Source organism: Rosa chinensis, chromosome 2 (genome assembly GCF_002994745.2).
Source record: "Rosa chinensis cultivar Old Blush chromosome 2, RchiOBHm-V2, whole genome shotgun sequence".
Lineage (NCBI taxonomy): Eukaryota > Viridiplantae > Streptophyta > Magnoliopsida > Rosales > Rosaceae > Rosa > Rosa chinensis.
This window is the reverse complement of record NC_037089.1, coordinates 49,988,654-50,005,750: the sequence shown is the minus strand read 5'-3', so window position 1 is coordinate 50,005,750 and position 17,097 is coordinate 49,988,654. Positions and strand designations below refer to the sequence as shown.

The window sequence follows — 17,097 nt, the reverse complement described above, 5'->3', positions numbered from 1 at the left end:
ATGGTTGTTGACTTTTTACTCTACTGGCATTTATGTAAATATGTTGGTTTTTATATCCAAAATATAACACTATTTTTAATCTAGTGGTCTTATGAGGGAAAAAATTAGTTGGTGGCCTTATGACTAAAAAAACATTCAAATATGCACTTATATATAATGAACTCTTTTCTATTCTGCTTTAAAAGGCAAACTCGCATAAAAAGATTGTTTTTTTAGATAAATTAGTTCAGAAAAAGAGTTGGCTGAGAATTATGATATGGATTCAATAATTAAATATTTTTAGTTCTATTCAAGAGTGCAGCATCAAATTTGAGTAGGTATGTTCTTTTGTCATGGACTTTTGTTATCTAATTTCTATCAAACGTTATAATATTGATTTTTATTATTAATTAGCAATTTGATTATTTGATATGTATTTAATATATGATGTGGTTTAATTTAAGGAAAGAATAAAACATGTCACTTGTAAAACTTATTAAAAAAAAAAATTAAAGCATTAGTAAAATTTTATTAAAAATAATAAAAATTTAGCCCACCCAATTTTAAAATCCTAGCTAACAACGCCATTGGTCTTTGAGATTGGAAGTTCTTCTGCCATAAGTTTCTCTTGAGAAATCACATGGGCAAAGTTCAAGTTGTTGTGAGGTAAACAACAATTTCTGTTGCCAGCTTTTGAAATCAACTCCATTAAAAACCTCTCTGGTTTCTCAACATGAGAGTTGTTCTTAACAACATGCAGCGATTGATCCATTGTTGTTTCTGTCTTAGATTGTTAGAAATAGAGATTGTAAGAAACGGATCAATCCTCAATAAGTAAAAGTTGTTCATGTATATATATAAGACAAATAGATGAATGGTAAGGATTGCAAGTAATGGTGCAATCCTCAAAAAATAACATCACAAAAAGATAGACCAAAATATATCAACGAATCAAATATGAACTATATGTATATATTCTGATATATCTATGAATAAATTGAAAGAAAATCAAGAAATCAAATTCATAGAGTTGAATTTTCAAAGAGACTTGCTTTAGTGCAATGTCCTAAGATAGAAATACGTCCCTACACATTTGTTGTAGATCTTCATGGATGTCTGCCTTGCAAGATACAACTCCCAATCTAAGGTTTGTAGTATTTTATTTCTCATAAAATAAAAAATGGTTAATGAATTTTTGTTTGAAATTTAAAAATTTAGGATAATTTATAACAAATGCAAGGTTAGCATGATGGTTTATCTGCGACTTGAATATGGTATGGTCATTTGTTAGACAACTTTTTTTTTTTTGATAGATTTCTAGTAGTTGGATCAACTCATTCAATCATAAAGTAGCACGTCATCAAAAATGAGCCCATCAAGTTCATGTACACTCCTAAGTTGACTAAGCATGTCATCTCATCGCCACATCATAAAACATGGACCTCACATGAGTCACTTCAGCAAGTTAACGGACTCACTTAACGGAAGACTAACAGATTGGACATATTGGATCAAAATTGAAAGTGCAAGGATTTTTTTTTTTTTTTGAATAAGCAAGGATGTTTCTAATGAAATTAGAATAGCAGAAACTGAATGATTTTACCTTTAAAGTTTAGGGTAGTAATGAGTATTTATCCATTATTTTTTTGTTACATTGGAGCATGATCGAACCCTTAATATAGTCTAGTTCTAACTCAATTCTCTACTCTTCTCACCAATTGGGCTATTCCCAAACATTGAAGGAGGATCGAACCCTTGATATAGTCTAGTCTTAACTCAATTCTCTGCCCTTCTCACCACTTGGGCTATTTTCAAAGGCACTTTTATTTATTTCAAAGCATAGCAATTCTTTTTTTCCTTTGTATGTGTTTTTTTTTCTTTTAAAGTTATTTTTTTTTTCAAATGTGGATGTTTTTAAAAACCGCATATTGTTTTCAACTCGCACACAGTGTTTTCAAATCTCGTCTACTTCTGGAATGTCACATTAATTATTATTATTTTTTTATATTCAAAATCTCTATTCTAGAACCTCCACCAACCTCCACTCCAGCTATAAAATGAACGTAGACCGTCGAGTTGGTACGTACATCGCACATATCATATCTCATTCTTCTAATACATGACGGATAATTAAGATCTTGAGGAATGCCAAGATGTGAAGATGACTATTGCTGGTGGAGAGTTTAGTTATTGTTCTTATCGGATCAATGATTTACCAGAGGTATATATATCTACCGCTTTATCTCCTGTACATGTTCTCTCATGTTTATGATTTTTTCTTGCTTTTCATAAACCCATAATATCTTAGTGCATGTTCCTCAAAAGATTTTAGAATTTTCATATTAAGTTTTTGTTTTGTGTTTGTTGATTTTTTTTTTTTTACTGCTTATCACGTTGTGATAATACAATTTCTATATTTCTATTTGCAAACTACCGACTGGGGGAAAATAAATTTCTTAAGAACCGGCCTTTATCTAGTTTAGATATTTTTACTATTTGGCTAACATGACTAAACTATTTTGGGGCATGGGATGACCATGGATTAGGGCTGTCAATGGGTCGTGTTGGGTTGGGTTCGTGTCGGGTCAAGGTATTTGTCATGTCGCAAGATACAAACCCAAACCCAACTCATTTAATAATCGTGTCAAAAATTTAAACCCAAACCCAACCTATTTGTTAAACGGGTTACCCGTTTCCAACCCGCTTAACCCATTTAATAAATGGGTTGTGTCATGTTTAACAAAATGACCAATTAAGGTTAACAATGCAACCCATTTAACTAAAAAATGCATACATTGATTAAATTCACTAAAAACTCTACAAGACGAATAATATAAATAATTATATATAATTTATAAATAATTAAATCCAATAATTATAAAGCAAAATATTTCAAATTGTCTAATCCTATGATCAAATACTCTCAACGTCTAAAATTTCAGGATGAAGTTTAGCATAATCGGGTTATACGGGTTCACTTCGTGTTGGTGGGTTGACCGGTGGCCAACCCATTTATTAAATGGGTTAACCCATGGCTAACCCGTTTTTTAATCGTGCGCGTTCAACCCGTTTTATTTCGTGCAGGTTTCGAGTCGTGTTGTCGGGTCGTGTCGGAATTGACAGCCCTACCATGGATTGATGAACCCTTTCTCCACAAGACAAAAAGAAAAATGTTTACCTAATTTTCAATTTTCAAATACTTAATGTCATCTTGGGTTTCTTTTGAAACACATTCTCTATTTATGTTTCCTCATTTTTATGGGTATTTCTAAGTTTTTGTCAAATATATTTATCCGTGATCTATATATTCAGATTTTCATTTATATGTTTTAAACTTTAATTCAGTTTAGTCTTTTCTATTCGTAAGATTAATTCACAACTTTTAATAATAATTGATGCAATTTAATTACTGGCAAAACTTATTTTTAAGACATTATACACATCACACGTATGTACACCAAGTTAGCAACCCCACATACATCTATTTTTAACTCAATGAGTAGTGTGAAAAAAAAATTATACAACTTAACTAATTAATTTAGATAAATAAAAATGTGATTACCAAAAAGACTGCATATCTCCTTATTTTGATTCATAAGGAAATGTTATTACCAGAAAAGACTATATATCTTGACCTCTTTTACAGTTAACATTTTTCCTATATGTTTTATTGGCTGATAAATAAAATCACAATAAACAAAACAATAATTCCTAATTAGGCTAGGTTTCAAACTCCTTTTAAAAAAAAAATAATAATAATAATAAATCTGAAATGTGATTACCAAAAAGCTGCATATCTCCTTATTTTGATTCTTAAAAGAAATGTCATTACTAAAAAGACTGTAGATCGTGACCTCTTTAGAGCATCTCCAATAAGAGATGTCAAAATTTTTTGTCAAATTTAAATTTGACAGCTGACTTGGCAAATAGCATTTTGTGGACTTCACCTCCAACCCATCTGTCAAATCCAACCCACCAACCCAACCCTTGTTTTTTTAACTTCCCCTTCTTACTGTTGCTTTGTTCATCGTTTTGGCTGGGTTTGCAAACAAAACCCAACCCATCATCAATTATTTATTAATCAATCTTTCTCCTTCTCACTTCAGCAATCTACCGCAACTTTTCTTTTTCATTTGTCTTCCAACGACTCCTCCTCTTCATCTTTTCCCTCTGTTTCATATTGAGATCATGAACAAGTTTTTTAGTTTGAGTTTTTGGGAAGCAGATCGAGATCAGAAAGATCGTCATGGCTGGTGAGTTCTTGTTCATTTATTTTCCAACAATTCTTTTCCATCTTCTCTTCCTCATCTATCTCAATTATCTGCAGTCTAAAGTTTCTTTGAGATCGACATACAACATCAATGTCGAGAAGAGAGAGAATTTCAGATACATATCAACATGTGGGATTTTAGATCGACATCGAGAGAGAGAATTTCATATCGAAATCGAGAGAAAGCTCTAGATCTTGTCGTGATAATAACGAATCTAGCCATCTTGGATTTCAAATCGAGATCGCGAAGAAGTTTTTCGGTTCAGGTTTTGGGAACAGACCAATTCCTTTCTGGAAGAAAAAAAAAAAGCAATCTTTGAAGACGATGAACGGATGAAGATGAGCTATTTGAGGCATTTGACAGTTTTGAGAGATCTGTCAAATTTGACAGATTGGGTTGATATGTCAAATACACGTAGGATTTGACAAATTTGTTGGAGTTGGTTTCACAGGCCTTATGTTACCGTTGGAGCTCCACGGTAGATTTTGACACCACCGTTGGAGATGGTCTTATGTAGTTAACTTTTTGCCATGTGTTATTCACTCAAGAAGTAAAAATATAAGGACAAAAAAGGTAATAAATTCGAACAATATCCAATGAATCCAACCATTTTTCTATATATAAAGGATGAAAAATACTGTTTTACTGTTCTTATAAGGGGCGGAAAAGCCCTATTTGTCCTCACTGTTCCAGGATAATATCAAGAAGGCGGAAAGGTCATTTCTGACCTTGCTCTTCTCTGCATTGGATATGGATCGGGTTTGGAATTCAGCCACTCAGATCAAGAAATAAAAAAGCTTAGTTCAAAATTTTTTTGTCCTCACTGTCTGACTACAATATGAAATTGGTGAAAAAGTTAAAACCATCACTTTGAGCTTCATGCATGTGTTTCTAATCATGTTTATTCTATTTATTATCATTTTCCTTTTCTCTTTGGTAGAAGTTATCTGGGATTTTGATTTTTCATCTTTTTTTTTTCCGCATTAAATTTTCAATGTCTGCATCACAACTATATTTTGTTTATATTTTATTGTTTTTATTCTATTATATAAACAATTGCTAAAATGGCGGAGCATGACAAAACATTTATAAATATATTCTAAATCTTACACCATCTAAAACAAAACAATAGCACATTGGTGTGGACACCCACAATATGGTATACATTCAATGTGGCTTACAGCTGTCAAACAGAAAACCAGACATGTAGATCGATTATGGTGCTGACGTGAATTATACATAACCATTGAGGCCAACATGTTTAAGGACTATTCACATATCATCTCAAAGTCAGTAAAACCCATGTGCACAAATCAGTGAACCCATGCCGCATGCTACAAATTTACTGAATACTGATTACTGAAGCCATGCCACACGGTACAGAAAACAAGATTTGCCAAACAGTAACAAAAAGGTGTTTCCTGTACCAACACTTTCTTACCCTCAAATCCCAAGTATATAGACCACAAACACAACTTCTGTCCAATTTCGGAGTCTCCATCTTTATCCATAACGACTGTTAACCCACAGCAAGGTCATCTACCCATAGTTTTCACAGTTCAAGAACTCTCCATCCTTATCCATCACCATTGTTGTCTTTCAATGCCTTTTTCACAAATATCTTCCTCCCTTTTTCAAATCATCATTGTATTTAACACATGCATGTTTTGATTATTAGACAATCTACCTTCTTTTTCAATCATCTACAATACACTTGTTTACCGGAGTGTTTGCCTTCACTCTTACATACAAAGACAGCCGTGCTGTTCTTCTTATTACTTAGATCAGTTTAATTGTTTATTGCAATTTTTATCTTTACTGAACATGCCATTTTATGGCTATCATAATTGATAGTTTCACATATCCATGGCTTTGAATTTGTTTCATTTATTTTTTTGTCCTTCTCTCGGCTTTTCCACCATTATACATCACCATTTGTATATTTGTATTAATATTTTTTAATTTTTTTTCTCTTTGGTCTTTTTATTACTTGAAGAGGTAATATCTCAAATTTCACATCATATATCTTCTGATACCATTGTTATAACCATCTACCTCATCAACTTCACCTTCATAGTTCATACTTATTCTATTTTATAAATTATCTTTGCTTTTTGTTTTCTTTCTATTTTCTACCCTAAAAATAGTTGGAACCTATGAATATATTGGTCTTGATTTTCTTTATTGTTTCATTTTACCATACCATGTTAGCCAGTACTATTTCTCCGAATTGTAACAAACAACAAATCAGTTGTAATCAAGTCGCTGTAAGAAGAACAGCGAAGCAATGGCAGTAAGTCCATTTTAAATTATCTTTGTTCCTTAACTTCAATAATTTGTGAATATTAAGCACCATTTTTGATTTTACAGAATGAAGGAAATCCAAGACCGACGTTGATCCGAAACATAAGACCCTTTTCCCTGACTTTGAAGGTTAGAGTTCGAGTGTCCAGAATGTGGAGACCAAGAAGATTCCAAAGTGACATATACGACGGCCTCCACTATCTTCTAATTGATGAAATGGTAACTTTGCTGCAAACCATATAAAATTAGTTCAATGACTTGAAAATTTGAACCAATATGCGTCTCCAATATCATTATTAATCTTTCAATCTAATTTAACACAGGGAGATACAATCCATGCCAAGATTGATGAATCTGATTATCCTCATATTGCCAACACAATGCAACAAGGAGGAATATATGACATCTCTGTGTTTCATACACGAAGGGATCCTTCCAAATGCAAAGTTGCAAATCATGAAGTCCAGCTGTGTTTCAACGAATCAACAAAATTTGAACTGGTTGAAAACGTTGTCCCTCCAATCCCAGAATATTCATTCCACCTTCTTGAGTTCAATGAATTAGCACCACAGGTTCAACAGCAACCACTGCTCATAGGTAATTTCCAAATACTGAATAAAACGCTTTTATTTTACATTAATACATTGTGCCAAATATAAAACCATACTAAAAACCTTTATTTTTTGTCCCTCTTTTTTTTTTCTTTGTTTTAATTGTAGATATCTATGGCTGCATCAAATCAGCCACTCCGGAATACCAAGTCCCTATAAAAGACACAGACAAGATGGAATCAAAGCTTGAACTCATTGTTGAAAACCTAAGGTATATTGTATCCATAATCTTTTCAACAAATAAATTTCTCAACTCTGTCATTGGATGGGTGGACTTCATGTTTTGAAAAAATGTAGGAGGGAAGATCTCAAAATATTTCTATGGGGTGACGCTGCAAGAAAATTCAATCTGGACAGTATTGGAGCATCAGGTTCAGCAATACTTGCTCTGATCACAAGCTTAAGAGTGACAAAATTCAGACGTAAGAATTTAATATACCACATTACTTTTCTTCATCAGAGCATGCCCGAATTAGTTTTAAACAATCTAATATCATCTGTTAGGTTGGCTTATCTCACCTCATGATACAAAATTTTTGTCCTCTGTGTTCAAAACAATTATATCTCTCTTTCTTCACTTCAGCTTACATTGTTATAATGTAGATATTAATTTCTTTTCATTTGAAATATGGGTTGCAATTTAAAGGGATTCAAGCTAGCCTTTTCGATTTCATTGCGATGGTTGTACAGTTTAACTATGTGGGTGGGTTGGTTAGAGTATGTTTTAAAAGACTGGTATCGGAAATTGTCAGTAGCAAACAAAGTTTTACATGTGTGCATAGTGAACTGGGTAGGACAGTTTGTATCTTTTTGTGTTCATGAATCACCTGCACAGCAATTGTTTTAAAAGACTGGTATGGGGAATTGTCAGTACCAAACAAAATTTTACATGTGTACATATGTTTTAAAATTTGAACAGCAATTGGAATGGTGAATCCAAAATTCTGTCAAAGGGTGTAGACTCTTTACGAATTCTTAGACTAATTGGCGACAGAAATAATAATTTACATCGATACATGTTAAAGTTAGCAAGACAAATTAGCAATGTATTAGAGTATGTGATTGAAATTGTTTATCCTAAATAAGTTCTATGAAGAAACTTTGCATTCTAAGGTTTATCTGTTGGGTTGGAGTCTTTGGAGGGAATTGTTTGTCATTACAGTGGAATGAAAGTCTGGGAATAAGGAGTGATTGATAGAGACATTTAACAATTTCCCTCATACTAAAGTCTTTTTTGGTTCGATCAAGGCGTGTAAATGAGGGTTTTCTCTACAAGCCTCGATCGAGAGCCAAAGAAGACTTTGCTATAGGTTGCAGTAGTCTGATTTATATTTGTTCCATGCTTTGTTTAAAGTTCTTTACATTTTGTGCTGTTCGATTGATAAAAACTGTTTCAATTTCTTCATAAACAATTGGTTTCACAATTTGCAGAACAAATTCAAGCATCAAGTACAACTCACTCTTGCATACTGATAAACCCACAAATTCAACAAACACAGGAATACTAATAGCAGTAATGAGTGACTACCAAGAGTTTAAGAATCCTTGAGCTACGTGCCAAGAGCTTTTGTCTGCCACACCTTGTATTCGGCATGTTTATGAGGCTTGTCTACCACACTTTGTATTTGGCATCTCAATCTTGTCTGCCATGCTTTTTGGCTTCTCTATGCTTGTACTCTAGTTTAAATACATGTTCACTCTTGTAATCAAATACAACAATCAATTCAAGCAATTCCATTTTTCTTCATGGTATCAGAGCTACTGCTTAACAGCTCTTGATCCTTTGATCTCCAAAACCTTCCCTGGGTGTATGGAGTAATTTTTCTCCATGCACCCACGGGTCTAAACCAATTGCAGCATCTCCGAATCTTTCTTCTTAGTTCAGCTTTCAATTCAACACAATCATGGCAGAAGCATCTTGTTTCAATTCCCCACCCAATCCCAACAACCCTTCTCCTCATATCTTCATCAACTTCTTCTGCTGATTGCAGCATCTATGACTTAGTTCAATCTCCGATGAACCATGCCGGAGCAGCGTCCCGATGAACCATGCCGAGCCATGCCAGAGCAGCGTCTCCGATGAACTATAACAAGCTGACTCCCTTTTCTTTCTTGCACTTCAATCCCAGCTCCATCCCATCGTCTGCAGATTTGAGGGGCCCTTTGGGTTTGTGCGTCTGCGGTACAGTGGATTTACTCTTCTCTCAAAATTCAACCTGTTGCACACTACTTCAATCTCTCTCATCTTTGGAGTGTGTCAACTCTTCTGCTGCTTCTTCTCTGTGTTTTCAGCCACTGTGTTTATGTCTACTTCTTCTCTGTTTTCTCTCCAATCTAGCCACTGTTGCCGATATCTTTACCGAAGTACTTCTCAAGCATTGCTTTGCAAATCTTAGTTCCAAGTTCCAAGCTGCTTGCTCCTCATCACCGCATCAGCTTGCGGGGGGATAATAAGAGTACCTCTCAACGATCAGACAAAACATGCAAAAGACATTTAGGAGTTCAAGACCACAATTTGTATTTGGCATATCAATGTTGTCTGCCACGCTTGTTTAGCACATCTCTATGCTTTGTAGTCTATATATTTGTTATCCTTTGTAATCAATCAATTAATCAAGCAAGTTCATTTCTCTTCATGGTATCCACTACTTGGGTCTGGAAGTCCATGCTTGCCCACTCTCATTGAGCTCACATTTCCTTTTTTATCTCCATTCTGTGGCCTGCAGATTTGAGGGACCCTTTGGGTTCGTGCGTCTGCGATGCACACTAGCAACTCATCTACTTACTGCCAATCTTCCCTTCAGTACTTCTTGGGTCTGGAGTCCATGCTTGCCCAATCTCTCTCCTTTTCTTGTCCAGCCGGTGCATGATGTTCCTCCCTTGCTTCTCTGTTGTTTTTGTTTCTCTTCCCTACTTTTTCTTTTGCTTTATTCAAGTCTCTTCCTCACTTTGCTTTGTTCGTATCTTCTCGTCCCTGACAGTAGTCTGTTTATCTCAGTCCACCTCTATCATATATATATCTCCTCTGCAGCAAACTTTGCTAAGATATTTCACAAGAGTCTTACGGAGCATACTTATCAACTAAGTTCCAATCTGATAGCTCGATTACCGACCTTCAGCTTGCGGTGGCGTAATAGCAGTAATGAGTGACTACCAAGAGTTTAAGAATCCTTGAGCTACGTGCCAAGAGCTTTTGTCTGCCACACCTTGTATTCGGCATGTTTATGAGGCTTGTCTACCACACTTTGTATTTGGCATCTCAATCTTGTCTGCCATGCGTTTTGGCTTCTCTATGCTTGTACTCTAGTTTAAATACCTGTTCACTCTTGTAATCAAATACAACAATCAATTCAAGCAATTCCATTTCTCTTCAAATACCAAGCTGAGTAAGTTGTTTGACCACACCTAAACAACTATATTTCTCACACAAAAACAATAGTGTTTTAATTCAGTCACTAAATTCCAGGTTCTCCAAGCCAGGAGACAGGGTAAAGACAATTCCTCCTCCAACCAAGCGATTAACACCAGAACAAGCCAAACAACAAACAACAATGACAGTCTCACAACTCAATGCATTGGATCCAGATGTATATACGGTATGAAAAGACAACATTTATTTCCGTTTTCATTTCAACAATCACACAGCTTCTAATCTTCAATTTATATTGTACAAGGAGGTCTACTGTACGGCTTCTATCCGTAGATTCTCCATGCATAGTGGTTGGTGGTACAAGGGTTGCTCAAGTTGTCATAAACAGCTCAAAAAAAGAGAGGATGCCACTGCATTAAGCTGTATTGACCATGACACACAGATTCCTCTTCCATGGTAATCCTATTATAATTTTCAGACATTACTGTTTAAGATAGTAGATATATGCCAGTCAATGCCAATCGATATTAACCAATCTGATTCCATAATTTAATTTTAAAGCTTTAGGTATAATTTGCTTAGTCTAAATTTTATGGCAATTTCAAATATTAGTGTTTTAAACATTAGCCAATTGAAAATCAATCCCAATCAATGTTAACCAATCTGATTGAAAATAAGTCACCATCTATACTTTTGATTTTAAAGGTGGTTTGTGTAAATGATTTTCTTAGTTTTCAAATTGCTATTATAATGGTTACTTCAAGAGTTGGCTAAGATTTAGTATCTGCTGAGGCCTTTAAGTATTGTAATAGCAATATAATTTTTTTCCAAATGTGATTCAGTGGTGTGTTCAAATGGTAGAGGAAGAAAAGGAGTAATAGATATGAGTTTGGTTTGGAGAGTAGGGATTGCAGGTTCAGAAATTTGTGTTTTTTTGCTGTTGTGTTCTTCTTCTTTTAGTTTTGTTTGTGCTGGGGTTAGAGATATAGGTATTTGAGTGGAATGGTTTTATCAATTTTGGTAACTTAAGAACTTTGTATCAACTTTGGTGTTATATGACGATCATAATGAGAACGTATAGGGATGTGATGGTGGGATTATATATATATATATATATATATATATTTGGTAATATGATATTATAAGCAGCAGCAGCATATTAATTGTTACTATTGTAAGAAGCAAAGATTTTCACTATCTGCAATCTACAGTGTGTCAAAATTTTTATTAGCAATGTGTTTCCAAAGAGGCAATCTTTGTCAAGTTTAGTCATGTTATTCATTCAAGTCACGTCTTCTAACTTGAATTTGAGTTTAGGTTTTGGTTTCTCCAATTTTGGTTATAGTTTTGAGTTTAGCATCATGTTCTCGACTTTGTCTTTTGATTGATACAGATTGTGATCTTTTGAGTACTTTGTTTGTCCTGCACTTTGCGATTTTGATGGTTGATTGAAAAAATTAAAAGATAGAGATTTCAGTTTTTTTTTTTTTTTTTGGTTTAAAAATTTTCAATTCCTTTTATGTTCTTTTTTTTTCTTTCTGGTTGGTCAGTTTGAATATATACTATATATACATGAGCGCTAGAAACAGAGTATTAGAAATTTCAAAGAAAATTACGGATTTGGAAACAAAGATCTCATTAACTTTCATTAAACGAAATAATCTGATACGATTGGATGACTGTATAGAAATCTAATTAACGAAATAAATAGAAGTTATTTGGCTGTTCTTGGACATTGATTGTTAATGTTTAGAGATATTGTGCAGTTTTGTTCAAAATCTACAAATCGCTATGTAACAATGTGATGACTAAATGATGATCTCTTGGTTGTGTTTTTGACAGCTTAAGGATTAATTTTCAAATTTGACTTAGTGTGAAGATGTCCAAAAGGATTAACTGAAAAATAACCTTAGTATGTGAGGAATGGTTATGACCATGGACTATAATTTAAATTATGTCTGGACAAAATTGCTAGATACTTTTCCCATTTGTTTGTCTTTTTACTTTTTTGTCGTTCATTTCTTATGTACAAATACCTTTTCTGCTCTCTTTACAGGTATAGAGTGGAGATGACAATTTATGACAAAACTAATCAAGCTACAGTCATGATCATGGGAACAGAAGCAGAGCAACTGTTTGGGATCAGCTGTAAAAATTTGGTTAACAAACGATTCTACCCCACACATGAAACTGTACCAGAAGAAATGGAAAAAGTTATTGACCAAACCTACCTATTTCTGATAAAGGTGAACTCTTATGGTCAATTGCTGGTAACAAACATCTTCCCAAATGACCAAGCTGCTCCATCATCAACACAAGCTGAACCAAATACTGCCACACCAGATCGCCTCTCATATCAAAGAAAGAGAATGACTGAAGGAAGCAGCAGAGCATTGTTCATTTCAGATTCTGAAAAAAGGATGAAGAGGTATATATTAAATCCTACCTACACTATCAAATTTTAAATAACTTATTTTACGCCTTCTTAATCCCTACAATTATTAATTTTATTATTCATTCATCTATTAAAAATTTACAACAACTTTTAAAATAATACTTTACCTAAATTATATAACGTACCTTATCGTGAACATTAAATACTCTCTCCTTAATTTGCTTCCCAATATTTCTAACCACATCTACTTCTGGTTAAAGTGATGCGCAGAACAAGCACACTACCACAGTAGTGTCCTCATCAACATCATTATTCCCAGAGAAAGAACAATATGAAAAAAAAACCGACTGAGTGAACCTATTTCACTCTCTTTTGTATCTTTTTGGACACGCAACAGAGTGATCAGTTTTCAATGCATCTGAATGAATGTCATTCACTGCATTTTGTTTATCTGCAACTATTGTAATTTAACTTTTTGGACAAATGCAGCAAACTGATCAGTCAAAATCCTTTGTACGATTGGAGTAATTGCTAGACTAAGTTACAAAACTAGCAATTTTTGTTATAACTCCAATTAAGCAAAGTTGAAACTCAATGTAATATATGTCTGTAAAATGTCTTTTACTCTTCGAACAATGTATGACACATTATATTTCTGATTTCATTCCTTTAATTTCATTGCACTGTTTATTTTAAATTTTGTTTATATATTTTCAAGTTACAAATATTGATATTCCATTCTGTTCCATTCTTCTCTCTACAACAGTCTAATATATTCATCATTCATCACATCATCTGTTTCCATATCTACTCATTTAAAACTAACCATCAAATTCAATTATATACCTTTGTTTTTATATATCCAATGCACTCATTCACTCATAGCAATCTCTAAACAACACTTTGCTGACATTCTAACCATTTATTGCAGCATGATTGAAAATTCTAATTCAATTCTTTTTGTAACACACATTACTTAATCATTATTACATAAATTTTCAGATTCAGCTTTTCATAATGATGGATTCTGTGCTCCAAGCTACTATCATACATTCAAAAGATAACGATTCATCTATAAACCTATATGTAATGCAATTAGAGATAAAACTATATGTTTACAAATTTCTTAGTTTCTTTGATTGGTTTAGTTTTCTGCAGTGGAGCTTTTAGTTTTTTTATTTTATTTATTTTATTTTATTGATATAGGAACAATAAGGTTCAGTATATAGCAGCTGAGTAACTAGGTAGCTATTGTCAAATTTGAACAATGTGATGGTGTTTTTATTCTGAGAGTCGTGATTTGAACAATGCGATATAATTATAAGAGCCAGGATTTGTCCAGAGCATCAAGGTCAGCCGCCAGCATTAATACCAAAAAAATTATAAGGGCTATCCTTCAAAATTTTTATTTGTTTTAAAATTGAACTATCTCTTTGTATGAAATCATTTCATTTTAAAGATCCTTTTTTGTTTGAAATATGTGAATTCGGAATCTAATTATGAACATCAATACTATTTTGATTAAGCTTTAAAATACTTCATTGTTGTTCATGTTTGTTGTATTGGTTTTTGTTTTGATAACTGTGTGTATGGAAACTGTCATCGGTTGATCTGCAACTGGTTAGAGTGAAGGTTCAGCTGATTAACTGTTAAGTTAGGACGAAAGAGGCTAAGGTTCTAAACTTCGTTGTGCTCTAAGGCTGCACTTTTGTATAACAGGTCTGTTTTATTAAAATTAAAGTTGAACTTTGTTTTTTAAAATATATGTAGTGATCAACTGATAAAAAATTGAAATTTCATTGTCGGATTTTATTTTTAACTCCTCATACAACTATTTCTTCTCTACAGGAATTTGTCACTGAAGAGAATTGTGCTAGACCAACCAGGTGAGGGGTTCTGTACTCTGATCGTGATAATTTCTGTTTATTTTGTTTTTAATCTCTCAAGTTGATTGTTTTCTAGAAAAAGCAATCCTAATTTTGAATAAACTTAATAGTCCAAAAATCATCATGATTTTAGACAATATTGTTAATCAATTCAATCTAAATCGATTTAAGAAAAAGCAATCCTATTTTTAGACATAAACTTAATAGTCCAATGAACTTTCTGCTGTATTCTTGGAGGGTGAAAGCAAGAACAGAGGAAAGACCTCTGTGTTGTTTTGAAGATTTGATAGTTTAGGTTTGGATTAGGTGCGAAAGACCTCTGTGTAACAATTTCTCCTTCGTCGATGAAGGGTACTTGCGCTTATAATACTGAAGGCTTTGGATCTTCCCGGAAAATCTCAATAGAGAAGTTGATTCAATATGAAGTCCAATACTAAAGCCTTTGGATCTTCCCGGAAAGTCTCAATAGAGAAGTTGATTCAATATGAAGTCCAAACATCTGCTTCACTTCAATCATCACTTTTTCTCCATTTCATTCATAATAGTCAACCCCGCAGCAACGCGTGGGCGATCTTGCTAGTGTTAATTAGAACATCAACCACTAACCCTCTTCGGACCTACCACCCTTCATTCCTTGCCCTATTAATTCATCTCCCTGTAAATGAATTGTACCATTCACAGAACAAACCAATTGTTTAACTAGCATCTTTTGTGAGTAAGGGAGTTATATATATATATATATATATATATATATATATATATCAGTCCGTCTCCCCTACGGACGTCCGTACCTTTTCTTAGATACGGATTTCCCGGTTTCCCCCACTTTCTGGCCACATTTTCACATCTTAACCGTTCAGTTTTTAGGTCATAATGTATAGATCACCTCTACAAAATTTCAGCCAATTTGGTGATCGTTAAGGCATCCAAAACTGCAATTTACCATTATAAATACGAACGGTTCCGGTTTGACAGATTCGGTCCGTTTGTGTAAATTGCAATTTTGGATGCCTTAACGATCACCAAATTGGCTGAAAATTTGCAGAGGTGATCTATACATTATGACCTAAAAACTGAACGGTTAAGATGTAAAAATGTGGCCGGAAAGTGGTCGAAAACAGGAAATCCGTACCGAAATTTCGGTATGAACGTCCGCACCTGAGAAATATCCTATATATATATATTTATTTATTTATTTCTGAAGTGAGAGATGACTATGGAAATGGAGTTCAGGTCTGGAGTGGACGACGCATGGTATGCCGTCAAAATTTATACGGAAGACAATAGTGCGGAACGGCTAACAGTGAAGTTTTGCAACTTTGAAGACGAGTACGACGAAGTGTACGAGGCCAAGGACCTAACGTCAGCTAACCACATGACGAACTTCCTGTCGAGGTTCAGGCTTGTGTCTATTCAGGTGCAGGACTCGGAATGCCCGAACGTGGTGGAGGGCATGCTCGTGTGTGCCGCCGTTTCTGTTACACCCGACAATTGCCGCTTCTATGATGCTGTTGTGAACCGGGTGAGGATTTTCACGCTCATAATATACTCTTACGGTTTTCTCAAATTAATTTGATGAACAACCATAAAACATTGATTGTGATTTTGAATCATTAGGTGAAATGTAAGAAGCATCGAAGTGTGGAAGGAGAAGAAGAATGCCTATGCAAGTTCGTTCTATTCTGGAAACATTGGCCAAAGGGTGGAAGCCTTACGACTCAAGCCGTCAGAGATATCTGTAGAGTCCAGCCTCGGACGGAAGAAGTAGATCCACTTCTTGCCTTGTTTCTACAAACGACAAGGAGTAGGATCCAAACTAATGAGTCGAGCCTTGTTCCTCTTGCTACCTCTTCTACAGTACCTCATGAGGCCTCTTCGAAAGGTTTGTAGTTTGTACATATTTCCTTAAGTAGCGCTTAATTTGTACATATTTCCTTAAATCTTCAGAATGTTTCTTAATACTTCACTATTTTTCATGACGTAGGAATAAGGGAAAAATGGAGTGAAAGGGACTAGAATGTGGAAGAGGTTTCATACAGTGACAGACGCAGAAACTTCTGGACATGGGGGCCGAAAAAATGAATTAGATCAATATTATTCATTACTTTGTCAATAGAATGGTGAATAGTAAGGAGTAGCCTATTAGATTCCACGAGTTTATGAACCTATTTTAACTATGAAAAAAAATATTTTTTGAGTTTTTTTCTTTCTTTCTTTTTTATAGTGGAATATAAAAAATTATTTGAAAATAATCTTAAAAACTAATAGAATTTTATTTATT

At 34.0% G+C, this 17,097-nt stretch overlaps 2 protein-coding genes across 5 annotated transcripts; both read left to right on the top strand.

Annotated features, from left to right (window-relative positions):
* Positions 1-5,274: 5,274 nt before the first annotated feature.
* On the top strand, positions 5,275-15,344 carry LOC112186183 (replication protein A 70 kDa DNA-binding subunit B). 4 transcript variants are annotated; one of them, XR_005807463.1, is made up of 13 exons: positions 6,292-6,543; positions 6,621-6,773; positions 6,878-7,151; positions 7,274-7,376; positions 7,463-7,587; positions 8,597-8,666; positions 10,540-10,551; positions 10,632-10,761; positions 10,840-10,991; positions 12,592-12,963; positions 14,556-14,649; positions 14,779-14,816; positions 15,167-15,342. XR_005807463.1 is itself a non-coding variant. In XM_024324535.2 (12 exons), the coding sequence occupies exons 2-12, from the start codon at positions 6,538-6,540 to the stop codon at positions 13,279-13,281; spliced, it is 1,488 nt and encodes a 495-aa protein (XP_024180303.1). In that variant the 5' UTR covers positions 5,275-5,784; positions 6,462-6,537; the 3' UTR covers positions 13,282-13,975. The 4 variants fall into 4 exon arrangements, 2 of the variants coding, with proteins under 2 accessions (XP_024180303.1, XP_040371471.1); XM_024324535.2 differs by lacking the exons at positions 14,556-14,649; positions 14,779-14,816; positions 15,167-15,342 and adding exons at positions 5,275-5,784; positions 13,191-13,975 and having other exon boundaries at positions 6,462-6,543; XM_040515537.1 differs by lacking the exons at positions 14,556-14,649; positions 14,779-14,816; positions 15,167-15,342 and adding exons at positions 6,230-6,248; positions 13,191-13,975 and having other exon boundaries at positions 6,462-6,543.
* Positions 15,345-16,038: 694 nt separating this feature from the next.
* Positions 16,039-16,832, top strand: LOC112184454. Its single transcript, XM_024322717.1, has 3 exons — positions 16,039-16,338; positions 16,434-16,698; positions 16,801-16,832. Exons 1-3 carry the CDS (start codon positions 16,039-16,041, stop codon positions 16,830-16,832), a joined length of 597 nt encoding a protein of 198 aa, XP_024178485.1.
* Positions 16,833-17,097: the final 265 nt, after the last annotated feature.